The sequence below is a fragment of the Callospermophilus lateralis genome, chromosome 16, assembly GCF_048772815.1.
Source record: "Callospermophilus lateralis isolate mCalLat2 chromosome 16, mCalLat2.hap1, whole genome shotgun sequence".
Lineage (NCBI taxonomy): Eukaryota > Metazoa > Chordata > Mammalia > Rodentia > Sciuridae > Callospermophilus > Callospermophilus lateralis.
In genome coordinates, this window is record NC_135320.1 from 63,937,260 (window position 1) to 63,954,223 (window position 16,964).

Consider the following 16,964-nt stretch of genomic DNA (forward strand, 5'->3'; position numbering starts at 1 on the left):
AATGTGATTTCCAACACTAACTGCAGTGGATTGTTGTGTCTTGCTAAGTGACAGCACTAGACAGCATCTTGATGCACACATCCTTTCTCACTCATGCATTAATATTCAAATTACAAGTTCCCTGAGTAAGTTCTAAAAAATGATGGCTCCACCTTTTACATCATGTTTAGCTTTTGTTTTCCTTACAGTACACCATGAAACATTCTTTAATAATCACAAGCTGATGCTCCTTTAAATTTTACCCAAATTTCCAATGCTTTTTAAAGAATACAAGTCTTTCTCAGTCATCTGCTTCAACAGGTATCACAAGCTCTGTCAAGTGAAAATGGTCATACCTTTAGGAGTGAGGAGATCTGTTCCCTTATCAAATACCTTTGCAACTTTAAGGAAATTTCCAAAAATATGATGAATGTAGAGGCCAAAACTGACCTCTACTTTTATCAGATTAACAACTGTCTTGTATTAAACATCTCTCTAAGCCACACTCTGAGCTAGGGGTACATTTAGGAAAAGAGTCTCATTTACTCCTACAGAAACTCTACAAAGTAGGTACAGTTGAGCATCTTTGTGCTCAGCTGAAATGCTCTAAAGTGTGAAATTTTCTGAGCACCAACATAAGGTCAAAAGTGGAATATTCCACACCTGACTTCATGCCACAGGTGGCAGGCAAAAATCAGGTGCACTGAAAAATATCATATAAAATTACCCAAGGCAATATGTAGAAGATGTGTATGAAACATAAATAAATTTTGTGTTTAGATATGGCTTCTATCCCTAAGATATCTCATTGCAAATGTTCCAAATTTTTAAAAAATTCAAAACTTCTTGTCCTAAGCATGTTAAATAGATGATAATCAACCTGTATCATCATTCCACATTATGGATGTAACAATTGGGGTTTAAGGAGGTTAAAGTCACATTGTCAGTTACTAAATTACAAGGCCAGTCCCACAGTATAGCCTTCCTTGGTCTTGACCACATTTGTTAGAAGTTGCTTTATTTTAGGGATTCAATAATCAACAGTATAGGCTTATAGAGGTTGAAAGTATAAAATTCAATTTAATATCTTTTCTAGATTAAGCAAAGAAACCTCAATATAAACACTCATGGAAAAAAGTTAGATTTTCTATTCTAAATTAGAAATTAGAAAAACACATAGAAACAGTTATGAGATTCCATTGGGTTGCATATATGAAACTAAATAGCAAATAGATCAAAAGAGCCAATAGATCAGAATAGCCAAAAAGGTCCAGCCTTACACAAATCACCCTAATAGAAGTCCAGTTCTAGGCAGTAAGGGGCGAAGCCCAGGCCCATTCACATTTCACCTGCCATGCACATGCTTCATGCTGGGTGGCTTCTCATGTACTGTACCTGAGCAGAAGCTGTTGCTGCTAATGGTCCTCGCTGAGCGCCCAGAGCTGCTGGGGTTGAACTCTCTGCTCTCTTCCTCAGAGAAGGGAGATTCAGAGGCTGGGGACACCTTGTGCTGTTGCTGGGGCAGATGGGGCCGAAGAATCAACCGGGGAATCCGGCTTCGAGAAATCTCCTTCTCATGATGCTGCACTCTGTGCTCCTTCTCACAATTGGACATCAGAAAGAAAACAAAAGGAAACTTGTTGCCCCCTCTCAACTCCTGACTGCTCCCTTCAAGGGTCAGTTTCTAAGAAGTTACATTTCCAAACACGGACTCTCCAGAGTAGTCCTTATCTCAGTCACTGAAATGAGGTCCAAAACTTCTGCACTGAGCTTACCTTTCTGATTAAGTGAAGAGCACACGTGACATTTCCACCTATGCTCAGGAAGGCTGACCGCTTGCTCCCCCATGCCATTCCTGACTCACCTTCTCACTCTGGCTTTTTCTATCAATTCAAGGTTTTGGCTTCCAGTGGCTCTTGATTACAGCATACTTTTCCTTTCAATTTCCATTTTGTTCTACCTGAATTAACTGTGACAATTTGACTTCTATTTTCCTGTCTGTCTCCTTACAAAGTAGCTTCTGTACCTGGAACCATTCTTTTCTGATGGACCACACACACTTATCCTTGAAATCCCTCCTCTTCTGGACAGGATCTTAATTATTCATTAATATCCTGGTACACAAGGCTTGTTGCCAACAGAAAAAGCAAACACAAATCCAATACCCAGGAAGATGGCTCCACCTTTTACATCATGTTTAGCTTTTGTTTTCCTTACAGTACACCATGAGAAGAGATTTCTCTTTCTCCCTCCTTAAAAATGCAGCACAAATACCTTGCCATGCCTTGTTTTTTAAAAATGCATAAAAAGTCATATTCTGAAATGTTGCTCAGTTTTAAAGTTCTTTCCCAACCATTATCTCACTTGATCTTGACACCCCAGGCTGCAACACTAAGACACTAATTCATGTTCCTATTTACAGACAAGGAAACTGAGACTAAATTTAGGAGGCAAAGGCTGTACATCATCTAGAAACAGAGTGAGCTTCAAATTCAGTGATTTTTCAGGTCGGCCACCACCCTTATGGAAGCTTTCTGCAAAAATTCTACGGCTCCCTCTAACCTCTGCAATTCAAAGAGGGCTTTGGCTTAGGCAACAAACACCATTTTGCAACATGAACTCCTGCTCATTTCCTCAGCTTACCAGGAAGGGTCAAGGCCAAAGTAAACACCTCGGGGAGACCAGCATAGTGCAGAATTGAAGGGAAAACCCCAGCCGCAGGGAACATCTGAGGTGCCTTCAGGCAGCCGCGCTATCCAGGGGCTGCAAACCGCACCCAGCCTCTGGATCCGCCCTACACGTCAGTCGCCCAGCAGGTATCCCACGCCAGCCACTCTGCTTGGCACACTGCAGACTCTACCAACGCTGGGTCACTGACACGCTGGAGTCCTTATTTCTCAATCACGAATACATCAAATTCTTTTTATCCACACCAGCACACACGCACACACACACACATACACACACACACACACACACACACACACACCACGTCAACAGAAAGCTTCACCGCAAACCCTCAGTTTCAGGACACAGGATTAACCCTCTGTAGTTAATCCTTTCAATTCTCATGTCAGTCCCCCAAATATCTTCCTCCGGTGCCATCTCCTCATTTGCCAGATCGCATCACCTAAGCAAATATCCTTTTCCTTTCCTTCCACCCCTTTACCTCAACTCTAAATGCCACCCCCGTCCTGTCCTCACCTGGCCCCCTTCTCACCCCTCAGTGCCCACCTTGCCTCCTTTAGGCGCCCTTGGACACTGCAACCCGCGCCCACACGACGTGTCCTCCTTACCTTGTTCTCCCGGAGGGGCCCCATCACGCCACTGCCCGCCTGCTCCTCGCGCCGCCGCTGCCGCCGTCCAGGAGGAGGCACCTGCGTGCAGAGGAGCGAAGACACTGCGCTGAGCGCCGCGGGAGGCGGGCGGCGGCTGCTGCGGGTCCGACGCGCCGCCGCCGCCGCTGCCGCCGCCGCCGCGGTTTGTGCTCGGCTCCGAGGGCGCGCCCGCCCGCCCCGCCCCGGCCGGACACGTGGTGCCGCCAGCGGCCGTGGCCGCCACTGTTCCCGGGGCTCTTCCCGGCCACCTCCCTCACCTGCTGGCCCGGGCAGCCGGTCCGTGCCTCCGCGCACGCCCTCGGGGTATCGCTGCTGGCACGACCCCAAACCCAGTGCCGGGCGCCCCCTCCCCTGCTGAGCGTGACCCGCTGCAGGCTGGCCGAGGCTAGCAGCATCTCCAGCCCAGAGGTGTCCTCACCCCCTACCTCTTTTTCAAACACCTGGGTTCGGGTTTGATAGTGGTGTTCGTTGGGTGGAAAGGCTGAGAAAAGCTGCCACATCACCGAGAGCCAAAACGGGGAAAGGGAAAGTTTTCCCCTAGTGATCCTTGCTTGGCCTCTCGGTTTTAAGTCAACGTCCAGCTACCTACAGTTACCTCACCCGAGGATGGCGTGGCAGGTCCCCCTTCTCCCGAACCCCTGCCGAGCCAATGCTGCAGGACTGGCCCAGCGTCATGGTTCCTGGATTTCAAAGGCTGAAATCTCCTTGGGGGTTTGCGTCAGAAGGGCCTTGGGTTGGCAGCGCAGCCCAGCACCGCAGGAAAACAAGAAGGCTCCTGGCGCTTAGGGAAGCCAGGCGGATGACCCGACAGTTCTGCCCCAAGCTGTCCAGGCACACTGCTGTGGGGACAACCTGCACTTGAACTCAGAAAACCGGTTCATGCCAGCACCCCAATCACTTCAGGCTGACAGCCTTCATGCCTAGCGTTCTTGACCCCCGTGAACTTTGTTTTTCCTTGTTAAATTGAAGCATAATGATAATACCCACCTTTGAAGATTATATGAGAAAAAAAAAATCGTACTCTGCTGATTGAGCAGAACTGGCCAAATGGCGGTTAGGTCAGGTCCAGGTGGTCCAGTCAATATTTGCTGATGCCTTTTAGTGACAGGCAGAAAAACTATTTGTGATGCAAATATATTTGTTTAAAAAAACTAAGAAACCCATCTAACGATGTAGAATCAAGGTACATATTTTGATTTATTACACTTGGTATTATTAAATCTTACCTGGTGATGGAATTCAACCTAATGACTTACATATATTTTACTCAATTTTGGAGAAAACTCTAAATAAATAAATTCTAAATGTTGGGTGAACAGTCTGCTCCCTACACACTAGTTGGAAGAACTATGATTGCTGGAGATTGTATTTGAACCTCCATCATCCTCATTTGTCTGCCCTCCAAACAGCATTCCTCCTGAGTCTTCAGCTCTCAAACCTTGGGATGCATGTTGTAAGTACAGAAAGATCCCAAGGTTACAGGATTATTGAAATTAATTTACCTTCCTCCTGTAACCCCCAAAGAGATTTTATTCCATACATTCTCATTCCTTTTCAATCTACTAAATCTCTTAAGCAGCGGGGTTAGTAATCTTAGAATTCTTTATTTGGGGTGAATAGGTAATTAATTCATTTTTCCTACACCCACAGCTATCTCAAATATGGGCCTCAGGAAAGTGATAGTTCAAGATGATTCATACAGTCTGTTATTTCTAAAATTATGAGGCTGGGTCATATTACAGTAATATAGGAATTAAGTCATAAGATGAGTTCCTTACCAAAAACTGAGTGTTGAGTTTGGGAACCCAATAAAAGAAACATCCTCCATTGTTGTTCAAGTCAGAACCTCAGAGTGATTCTTGACTTCTTCCATTTTGCCCTACCCACACATGGCATAATCTACCAAGTGATCTCCATGTTACTCTGGTATTAAAAGGCTTGAATCAGATCACTTCTGTCCACTGTTATCTCCATTATTTTCATTTAGAGTTTAAACCATAATCACTCTACACCGTTTCAACAGGAATCTATTTAAAGTTGTCTTTCTTCCAGTTTTACTTCTTATTCCATTCTTGCCAATTTGTCTTTCAATATTTCCACAAGGCTTTCATGAAAGGCTAAATCAAACCATGCTTCTCCACTAAAACTCATGAATGGGCTGGGCATGCGCAGTGGCACATGCCTGTAATCCCAGGGGTTTACGGGAGGCTGAGGCAGGAAAATCACGAGTTCAAAGCCAACCTCAGCAAAAGTGAGGCGCTAAGCAACTTGGTGAGACCCTGTCTCCAAATAAAATACAAAATTGGACTGGGGATGTGGTTCAGTGGTGAATTCAATCCCCAGTACCAACAATAAGACAAAAGAAACAAACAAAAGACTCATTAATTATCTCCCTGTTGATCTCTAGGAAATATTCAAACTTCCTTATATGGCACATAGAACTTTCAGGATCTGGCTGCTCTATTTACCTCTCCAATCTCATTTCTTGCCTTTTCTCTTGTAGGGATCCTCCCTCTCCAGCCACCCCATCAAGCTCTGGGGCTCTCCAGTTACAAATGGATATGCTAAAATTGCAGCACTTCTGTTCCCTGGAGATTTCCTGCTCTTTTTCCTCTACACTGCTGCACAAGCTGGGGTCTCTGTCTAGAACATTACTTGTACCCTCTCCACCTATTCTCCTTTTCCTAAGGATACACTAAGTTTCATTTTAGACAACTTCTCCCAAGAAACCTTCCCTACTACTTCCAGGACCCCTGCATTTACCCCTAGGTGAGCCATTATGATTGTATGATTGTATGTCAGAACTCCCCATTTAATTGTTTGTTTTCACCAAGGGATTGTAGCCAATGCCTAACACAATTCCTGACACACGGTAGGCACCAATGTAACTGTCTCATGAATGCATGAACAAGTAAATCCCATAACTACATTAAGGAGCCTATAGGGACAGGATAAAGAACATAGATACAACTTCTATTAGCACATGACTTGGATAAAGCTGACTCCAATATGTTTTTGTATTTGATGATGGGGTGTGTGCCTAAAAAATCCAACATGTGTTCAATGAAAGCTTTTACTGCAGAAATGCAGGCACTGAGAAGCTGTGCAGTAGCCCTGTTGTCACCATAGCAACCTTGCCAAGGGAAAAGGCGATGGTTTAGTGTTCAGATGCTTCTTAGCTCTCTACTTTTGGAACCCAAGCCTGTTTTTCTGTTGTTTTAAGAGGCAAGTTTTACAAATGACAATATCTTTTCTGTCTTTAGCTTCATTCCAGGATTTCTCATGTCACTTGGAGAAATATAACACTTGGATTACACCATCAAAGACATAATTTAATCCAGCAGAATATATTCATCTATCATCTGCTTTATCATATTCTTATGCATCCATGTTCTACTTAAATACTTATTTTATTATATTGTTTTGCAATTTTGTGGCTTTTCCTTGAAAAACAAATGAATTGCTGGATTTTAGAAAATATCCACTGCTTGAAGAAGATGGAACCCTTAGAGATTATAGTTAACATACCTATCTAGGCCTGGTAAGAAACAGAGGAGAAAGAATATTGTAGATTGGGGGTGGGGTAAAAAATGTCTTTATCTAATTAGGACCCAAACATCAGATAAATTATTTAATTCTTTCTGTAAAATTTCATATGCGCAAAACTTTAAATTTTCAGAGCTCTTTCACATATATAATCTTATTTGAGCCTCACACAAATCCAGTGAGGTGCTTGTGGCCAATGCTTGAAACCAGAAGAGTGATGAAAAACAGGTTTTTATCGACAGGACCCCCCCCTCCCCACACACACACTATAAACTTCACAGAAAAGACAATACAAATTCACTGCTAAAGAGAAAATGTGTGTACCATACAACCAAAACATCCCACAGTCCTCCACATCCATTCTTCCTTGCATCTCACCTGCGTGTGCTGGGGCTTTCTTGGACTCAGGGCTGACAAAGCACCAGCTCCTAATCCTATCAGCTGTGCGAGCGGAGTGCTGCCGTCTCTCTCAGTGACCCGATGTTGGGTGATCTGCACAGCAACAAGGAGCAGCTGACGTGCTTTACAACACGTCATGAAGAAAAGAAACTGAATTCTGGGGCATCCTGGGATTTTTTTTTTTTTTTTGGTGGGGTGGAGACCCATGTTTTTCTTACCAGGGAGAGAGTTGCCTGTTCTCCTGTAAGAGCATGTGTGAGTGATCAACCCTCCTCTTATTGTATATGTTATTGTTACTATATGGTTAAGGTTTTTTGATGCTATAAATTCGTAATGATTAGAATTATGCAAGATCAGTACCTGAGGAGGGGGCTCAGAGAGGACCTGGGGTAGAGAGAGGAGTGGGTAGCTGGAGGCAGGATGGCATGAACATTCTTTGGGTTCCAAGTGTGTCAAGTACCTCTGGTCTGCAAATGAGTTTTCAGCCAGAGGCATCTCTCAGGGAAGGAAAGAAATTAAGGAAAACTCCATATGAAGAGGCAGGGGTTGGGACTGGGAATGGGCTCTGAGAGATGGTAAGGATATAATCTTTTGCTTCTCAGATGGGAAAGCACATGTGAGGTGGTCTTCTAAAACATGCTATTGGATTTTTTCTGGCCTTTTACCCATTTGAGAGTATAGGGTAAGAAACTAGCTAAAACATGGGCTCAGTGATTATTTTAAACAAAATGGGAACACATGGTGGACAAATAGGTGCGTATTTATAATGGGACAATGAATTAGGATGAAATTAAGATCCACTAGAAAGGATGAGTATGACACTTGCCATATGGTAAAAGACGGAGTCTTGACATTTGCCTAATGAAATTCTTTGGGTGACTGGATAATTTGCTGATCTCACAGACTTACAGGAAGGGTAAAGGAGGAAGGCACAGGAAGGCCATATCCAGATGTTGAATTCTGGGCCTGAAAGAGAAGCACTTTTCTTCCCTGAGAGACCAGAAGGTGAGAGAAGGGCAGGTGGAAACTGCCTCACCCAGCAGGTTAGCGACCTACAGAACAGATCTACAGTGGAGGCTGAGACCCTTCTCAGATGCAGCAGGAGCAGAGAAGGCACCCAGGCTCTGAAGGATTCATTCAGAATCCACAGCAATCTAGGCTTGGAAAAGAAATTTTTAATCTGTCTTCTCGGAAAACAGATCTATAGCTAGATTCAAGTTACATTAAAAAGGATCTGTCTCCATACTCTCATGGTTTTGTGCTTATTTTCTCTTCCCCTTTCTAGTGTTCTTTTTGAAACAATTCTGCCTTTTCTTCTGCTAAAGATGAGGTGAAGTGGGAAGGGGGTTTAAGACTCAAAGGACCTGAGCAATATTGTAAAACAGATCAGAGTGCCCCTAGAGGTGAACTGCCAGGATGGCAGCTAAAGGAACCCAGGAGACAGGTGGGCTATTTAGGATCTGGTCCATAAGTCAGCTCTTGTAAAGCTGAGGGCAGTTTTGATTGCTGCTTTATTTCTATCTCCTAAGTCATTCATATGGACCAATTTCCTTCATCCCTTAAGTCTTGTGACTCACTGAATAAACATAGCCTTTGTTGTGAACTCTAGTTCCTCTCCAATTCACTGCAGAAAAATTTGTAGGAAGATAAATCTACAATTTGGGCATCTGGACTATATTGTTTCATCTATCCATGTCCTCTTTAGCTACTTCCAAAGGGGGAAAAATGCTTTTTTAAAAAAGATAACTTTAATATTGATTTTGAAGGTATTGAAGACACATCATCAAAAATTTTGAAAATAAACAAAAAAACTCATTTATTTTATTGCACTAATATCAATGATCCATATTTCTTTTGTTAGCATTTTTGTGTTTTTGATTTCAGGCTTATTTACTATGCATCAAAATAGCATTGTTAAAATGAGAATAAAATTCTAAGTGACATATGGCATTTTAAGCCTGTTGATACCAATGCATCTGGCTGTTTAGATGACTGTAGGCTCAAATGCCCCTTGTTTCCCCATGAAGTTACTCACCCCTGTCTGTCCTCTGCCTGGGCACTAATCTGAGATACTGTGGATGAATAGCTGGGGGTGCTGTTAGAAGCTTGGAAGCTCTAGGATGGCTTCCTGATTATCAGGACCTGGTGGCAACTGGACCAGGCCAAAATTTTGAGAGTTGGTAGTGGAGAATTAGCAAAGCTAAAGCTACAGAAATTACCTTAACTCAGGGGCTTGGAGAAAAACACCTCCATCCATTTCTATAAAGAAACCCAACTACAGGCTTCCCTTAATGTGATGCTAATTCAGGAGACAGCAGGAGAGCAAGATGGGTTTTCCAAGTCTACAGAGAGATGTGTGATGAGGAAATGTAGCTGAATAAGAAGTACAAGTCCCTGAGTCCTGTAAGCCTGGATTCTGGACTGGAGTCCTTCCCCCCGCCACCCCCCCCCTTGCTTTCTGACAGTGTTACTTTAAGCAAGTTTTTAACCTCTCTAGGACTTAGAATCTGATAAGGGCATATTAGTTAAAAAAAAAAAAAAAAAAAAAAAAAAAAAGGAAGATCCAGTTGCACCAGTTAATGTCTTTGGACAAATTAGATTCTCTGAGCTTCATTTTCACACCTATAAAATGGACTTAATAACAGTAATTAGCTCATAATATTGTTATAAGGATTAGACAAATCTAGTATTTATGTCTGGCACATGGTTAGAGCTTGTTAGATACCCTCTCTTCCTCAGGATCAAAATATTCCAACCACTATGGCTGCCAGTGGCTTGTTCAACATTCTCCTCATCCTAAAGACAGTTCCCTTTTACTATCAAGCCAATAGCACAATGGGTGATGTGTCTGATGACTACGCGTGCCTAATCAGAGGATTCTAAAGAACTTTATTTTCATTAAAGAAAAAGATACAACATTTGATAGATAGAATTGATAGAATTTCTCCCAAAGGTAGATTAAAGAGGATTAAAGAGAAGAAGTGATAAAGAGTTATATATCTTTAATTAAGTTGTTCGTTTATTCGTCCATTAATGTTTATTTCATATCTATCTAAGCCAGGCACTGGTGCAGCTACTGGTTCCAAGATATTCAAAGATGAGCAGTTTCCCATCCCCAAAGTGTCTCATGGGCTAATAGAGACATGGACATTCTATCAGTGGTTACACTGTTTACTATTGGCACCATGTCATATAGGTATTTAGAGGGCTTATGGCATCTGGAACTTCCAGGGTTGAGTTCTAAGATGAATTTTGAAGAATATATAGGTCCTATTATAATTTTGGCTTTTTGAAAGTTCCTTTTACTTCATCTCTGCTCTTCCTCTTCCTCTATATCCTTTATTTTTCTCTCTCCTTCTTTTTATCAACTAGCACAGGGCCAAGCACAATATTTAGCACGACACCTGGTGCCTCAAACAATTGTCAATTAACAAGATTATTTAAATATTTAAGACTGCCATGTTATACTGCCACCTATTGGTTCATTAGTGAATCTTTCTTTTGACAGGTAACATTTACTGGTGACTTTCTTCAAACTTTCTAATCATGGTTTCAGAGAATATTCAAAACCTAAGGTTATATAAAACAACTGAATGTTAATGAACAGAATAGTTATTCAGGGAGTGTGGGACAATGATCATGTACTCATTGTCAATAGACAATGGTTCCAAACCTTTTCTCTGCTTACCCCCTGAGCCACTTTAGAAAAGTTAGGTAACATCTCTGTGTCTTTGTATCTTGATTTGCAAAATACACATGTGGTCCAACTTCATAGGTTTAGACCCAACATTAAATTATATAAAACTTATAATAAACCCACCACAGTCCCTTGTGCAAATTGGGATTCAACAATAGATTTCTTGTTCTTCCTCCTTTCTTCTGCCCATCTTAAATTCAAAATAACTCTGGAGAGGATAAACCATGTGGTTCAATTGTAGCTAAATAATCCATAAATTCTTCCAAAAAGAATGGTAAATGATACTTAGATGGTCCCTATGTAATCTATTCCCAGTTCTATATTTTTACTTAATAGATTAGATATTTTTGAGTAGTTTTGGGTGTACAGAAAAAATAAAACAAAAAGCACAGAGAGTTCTCATATGCCCCTTCACTAAGCTATGTTTTTGTCTCTGAGCATGATCCATTCCTCTCTTACCTGGTTAATTAGGTTCAATGGTACTCTACTTTTGAAGAAGGTACAAATAAGTGCCAATTAAATGGATCCACACCCTCCTTCTTTCCCCATCTTCCTCCATAACCCCGCATGTTTGATTTGCCTCGAAGGTCTTCCATGTCCTGTGGTGGATTCAACATGCTGAATCCTAGAACTTTCCAAGATAGTCTTAACAGCACTACCTCCCCCAGATCTGAAGCCCAACACCAGGGGAAGCCCCAACACACTGCTGATGAATGGCACTGTCTATTCTTGCTCTCCACCTGTAGTAAGGACTCAGTGCTGCCTAGAAATCATCTATGCTCTCTAGTCAGTGTTCTCTCCTGTTCACCACAGGGTTCACTGAAACCTTCCCCATACTTCCAGCCTACCAGCCCTCTATCTCAGCACTTCATGTGTGTAGACGCCCTCATCCTCTGATTGACAAACATAAGTTCCAAATCCTCAAATGCAACTGCCTCCATCTCATCCCTCCCACTTCTGGCCCTTTAGAATGGTATGAAAGAGTACTTCCTTTACCTGTTTTGGATACCATTCTTTTCTACCTCATAAAGGAAGTTATCCTATGAGTACTTCTAACTTTCCAGCTTTTCATTCCTTTATCTTCAAAGCAAAATAAACCTAGTACCTATCACAGGACCTAGGATTTGTAAACAACAATTGAATTATACACATGAAGAACTTAGAAGAGTGCTCAGTACACACTAAGCACTCAATGAGTACAAGCTATTATTATTAGCTGTTTTTCTTTTAAAAACAACTTCAATCTACTTTTCTACTGAACATTTCACATGAGCATTTAAACAGCTGGAATCTTTCCTGATGAAATAAATGACTTTTAATCTATTTTATCTATCTAATACTATTTAATTGCTTCTTTCCATTTATCACCAAATTTCCTTTTTTCTCCCATATTTTATATTGGTGCATTATAGTTGTACATACTAATGGGATTTGTTGTTACATATTCATACATGCATACAATACACAGTATAATTTGGTTAATATCATTCCCCAGTACTTCCCCCTTCCCTTCTCACCTCCCATCCCTTTGGTCCCTTTCCTCTACTGAGCTCCCTTTGATTTTCATGAGATCTGCCCTCATCTTTCTTTTCTTTTTTCCTCTTTACCTTCCACATATGAGAGGAAACCTAGGACCTTTAACCTTCTGAATTTGACTTGTTTAGCTCAACATAATGGTCTCTCGTTCTATTTTCTTGCAAATGACGTAACTTCATTTTTCTTTAAGGCTGAATAAAATTCAGTTGTGCGTACATACCACATTTTCTTTGTCCAGTCATCTGTTGATGGACACCTAGCCTGGTTCCATAATTTGGCTACTGTGAATTGTGCTGCTGTAAATATCATCACCACACTTCTAATTAACAGCTAGCTACCTATATCATCTCAGACCCTCTCTTTCCCTTGACCCACTCCCATCCATTCCTGTGCACACCAACCTACAAAACCATGAGGTTTAATTTAATGGTTAGTTTTCATCCTGATCTTGACTTCTTATTGCCTTTGGCATAAACACTGCTACATTTTAAAAGCCACTTTTTTTCTGTAACATCAGCCTCCTGTTTTTTTCCTACTTTTCAGTATCCATTCAGCTCCTTACTAAGTGTTGGTATTTTATACTCCTATCCTACTTTCTCTCCCTGCGTAATATCATTATTTTCAATTGATCCAATTATTATTTATAGGCAGTTCTTCTATAAATTCTATAAATTCATATCACTAATCCAGGATGATTCCATAATCCACCTGGATATCTCAACTTTTATATTCCACAGGATATAAATTCACTATATTCCTGAATGAATTCATCCCATTTCCTCTGTAAGCTGATCTTATATCTGCAGTTCCCAAGTTAATAAATGGTATCATGCCAGATCCTGGAACCTGGGTGACAGTCTTAACTCTTCTTTCTTCCTTACCCTTTTACAACTACCTGAAGACTAAATCCTATATGTTCTACCTCTTAATTATCTTTAAAATGGGTTCACTTCTCTCACCTTTTTCTACCTGAATTTCTAACCTGGTCTTCAGACTTGTCCCCTGTAGTCCATTTCTTTTTCATAATATTGGGGTTGAACCCAGGGGCACTCTACTATATATATATATATATATATATATATATATATATATATATATATATATATATACATACACATATATAATTTATTTATTTATTTTTGAGACAGGGTCTTGCTAAATTGCCTAGGCTGGTCTGAAATTTACAATCCTCCAGCCTCATCCTCCTGCGTCTCTGGGATTACAGGCATGCACTACTACTCTAATCCATTTTTAAACAGTAGCTAGCACAGTGTCTTTAAAGTGCAGATCTGATCACCCTCCACTCCATCATGCCTCCCCCAGACCCTGAGGAAACCTCTCCATGTTCACCACTGCCCTCATAAAGTTCATACACCATGCCTGGCCTGAAGAGCCCTCCTGAGCTAACCCTGTATCCTACCTTTGGCTTCCACAAGGGATCCCTCTCCCTGGAGCACTCTTCCCAATCTCCAGTCTCCACCCCAATCACCCTTCAGTTCCATTTGTCCTTCAGATAGCTTCATTGGATAATTAAATCTTTTAGATTTGGGAAATTTACTCCTGTCTTGAGTGTTCAATAGGAGAGAATGATTCCTGGCTGTAGAAGTACTTTCTGCTAGAACTATATGGTATATAGTATAATGAAAAGATAAAGCCATATTAAAGATACAAGGAACCTTAGATCTTGTGTTTAGGGCTTGTAAAATGAGTTCAATGTAATTCAAAGGAATTTTAGATGACCAAGCAAAATAATGATTTCCCAAATTGGTATAACTTCAAAAGCTTCTGTCACAGAAAATACATATATTTTATCTTACGTACATAAAATATTAATCTTAGGTTTATTATTTTAATGAAGCCACTTCTCTTGAGTGAGAATTCAGAGAATACTCTTTGAAAAACGATTCCCTTGATTCCTTGTTATGTTTTTTCTTCCTGTTTTCTCCTGCCACTTATTAGACCTTTAGTATGAAAATACAAAACTATTGTAGACAAGGATTTGTATTTAAAAAGCATTGGCACTTATATTTTAAAATATTCATGTCATTGCATTGCTATTTTTTATTGTTTCAATAAACTCAGGATAATGTATCATTTTCAAGTGCATACATGATTTAAGTAGACCTATTTTGAAACTTGGAAAAATAAGAAATAGTTCCATATGCAGGAGAAAACCTCATACTACCAACCTACTTTAAATATATTTACAAGCAGCCAATTTCCTAATGCTTGAGATACTAAATATAGAAGTGTGAAATTTTTAAAGCCAATATGCTTGTAGTTCCCACAGAAAACTACCTGGAACTTTTACATATAATTTACTAGATTTTTTTCTCTCCACTCTAATGTCAGTAGTTCTCTCTACAACATTTTTATACATCTATAGAAACAGACTGAATTGTGTAGAATGGAGAATATAGAATTAAGTATCTTCTACTTTTTTGACTTTTGATTATGTAATAATGGATAAGCAAAACTATTTTTAAATATAAAGATTATTAATCACTAAACACAATCAAGACGAACAAAATGATAATTATGCAGTTTTTCTAATGCTCACTTGATAACTGCCTTACAGAGTTATACTTTTCCTGACTAAAAATCCTATCCCTTCCTTGAATTCTAGGCTTTCTATAAATAGAGGTATATATATATATATATATATATATATATATATATATATATATATATTGCAGTTACACAAAATACCTTTTTTTATATGTGGTGCTGAGGATCAAACCCAGGGCCTTGCACGTGCTAGGTAAGCGCTCTACCACCGAACCCCAGCCCCGGCCCCCACATGTTTTTATTTATTCAACAATTATGAATTGAGCCCTTGTTGTATACCAAGAACTCTGGTAAATTTTGGGAAAGATTTAAATAGTTTGCCTTGATAGTAGAAATAAAGATGATTCTTATTTTACTCTGTGCCTTTCCAGAGTGCCCTAAGCAGTTTCTTGACTGTTATATGGCCATGCAGAATAAAAGTAGAATAATGAACTTCACCCTGATACTGAGCCATGCTGGATCGCTTTGGATGACTTTTAAATACTAAAATAAAATGTGATGATTTGACACGGGTAAATGTTTGACTCATTTAACATTAGGATACTTCTATTTCTAGCCTTAAACTATATTTTAAGATAAATAAAAAATATATACACTAAGAACACAGAAATCCTATTCACTAATAGAAAATAAGGATTGTAATTTTTTTTCGTTATAGTTAATAATGTGACCAAGTAAAAATTAAGCATCTCTTTCCCATTTGTCTGGATCCTCTGCATCTCTGTGCACAGAACACCGTTGTTTCTGAGAACCTGAAATCTAAGTGAACATGTAAGTCCTTAATGATAGAAGTACACTGATTTTTTCACTTCACTTTGCTACATAGTAGCTCTATTACTATACTTCACTGCAGAATGGCCACTTTGTAATTTAAAAATATGGTGAGAGATAATCTGTCAACTAGGTTTAAGAAGAAAATTCTATTTTTTTAAAAATAGTAGTAGTATTGTTCTCCTTCAAAACCAGTATTTTCTAGAGATGTTTTGCCCAAAGATAAATAACTGAACTTTAATAAGAAGAGATTGACAGCAGGTCTGTAGTTATGGCCTTCTGTGGAAATATGCATTAGATATTTAAATCCTTTCTCAAAAATTCTATTTCTGAAATCTGACTTCATCCTTTCCTTCCCACTGTTACCACTGAAACTCAGAGTGACTGCAGAATACAAATCATATGATAAATATTTGGGCATTTGTCTTTGTAGTTTTGCAGTACCAGTGCCAAACTTCTTGCCTAGATAGCTGCGTGAGGCTTTTCAATATGAAACCTTTGAGCAATGCCATTCCCTTGCCAACTGGGAAGCATCCACATGATTTGACTGCAGCAGCCCTTCAAAGGGATTAATAAATATTTCAAGTTCTTTGACTCCACATCTTTCTAAGGCTTGTTTATTTGTTGTTTACACATTTATACACAATAATTTTAACTACTGGGATGCATCTTCTTTATAGAGACACCCAAATGTGATGAACATGGTTTTGAATATCATTAGTATACAAATGAGGGCTCTTTCCTGAACATTTTTTTTTGTTAGAATTTCTATCCCCATTTGTTCCCATCAAACCAAAAGAAGCTATCTTTGAATTCTTTTCTTCATTCACCAGTGGAATGAGCTATCATACAAGGTCCTTTTCTCAATCCTCTTGAGAGTGCTACAGCATTTTCAAGAAGGGATGTGGCAAACAGCCAGACATAAATGAACTAGAAGAGTAGATCTAGTGTCTTGAATAATAAATAAAATGTGCAGAACAAAATCAGGCTAGTTAGCATCCTCAGGATATCCCAAAAATCTTGTTTTTTTTAGGCCTGGAGTTGAGATTTTTTTCAATAACCATGTTTTTTTTTTTTTTTTTTTTTTTTTTTTTTTTTTTTTTTTTTAAGTTGAAACACTAACACAGGAA

General features: G+C 39.8%; 1 protein-coding gene across 4 annotated transcripts in view; it reads right to left on the reverse strand.

Moving 5' to 3' along the window:
- Positions 1 to 16,964, reverse strand: part of Sybu (syntabulin) — a 103,467-nt gene that overhangs the window by 62,405 nt on the left and 24,098 nt on the right. The window contains exons 2-3 of one of the 4 annotated variants that reach the window (XM_076835612.2): positions 3,276 to 3,356; positions 1,375 to 1,576 (exon numbers count right to left, since the gene is read on the reverse strand). In XM_076835612.2, coding sequence (XP_076691727.2) covers positions 1,375 to 1,576; positions 3,276 to 3,299 — 226 coding nt within the window. In that variant the 5' untranslated portion in view covers positions 3,300 to 3,356. Of the gene's footprint in view, positions 1 to 1,374; positions 1,580 to 3,275; positions 3,362 to 16,964 lie in introns of those variants that run through there. The other 3 variants (XM_076835611.2, XM_076835610.2, XM_076835613.2) reach the window with 3 other exon arrangements.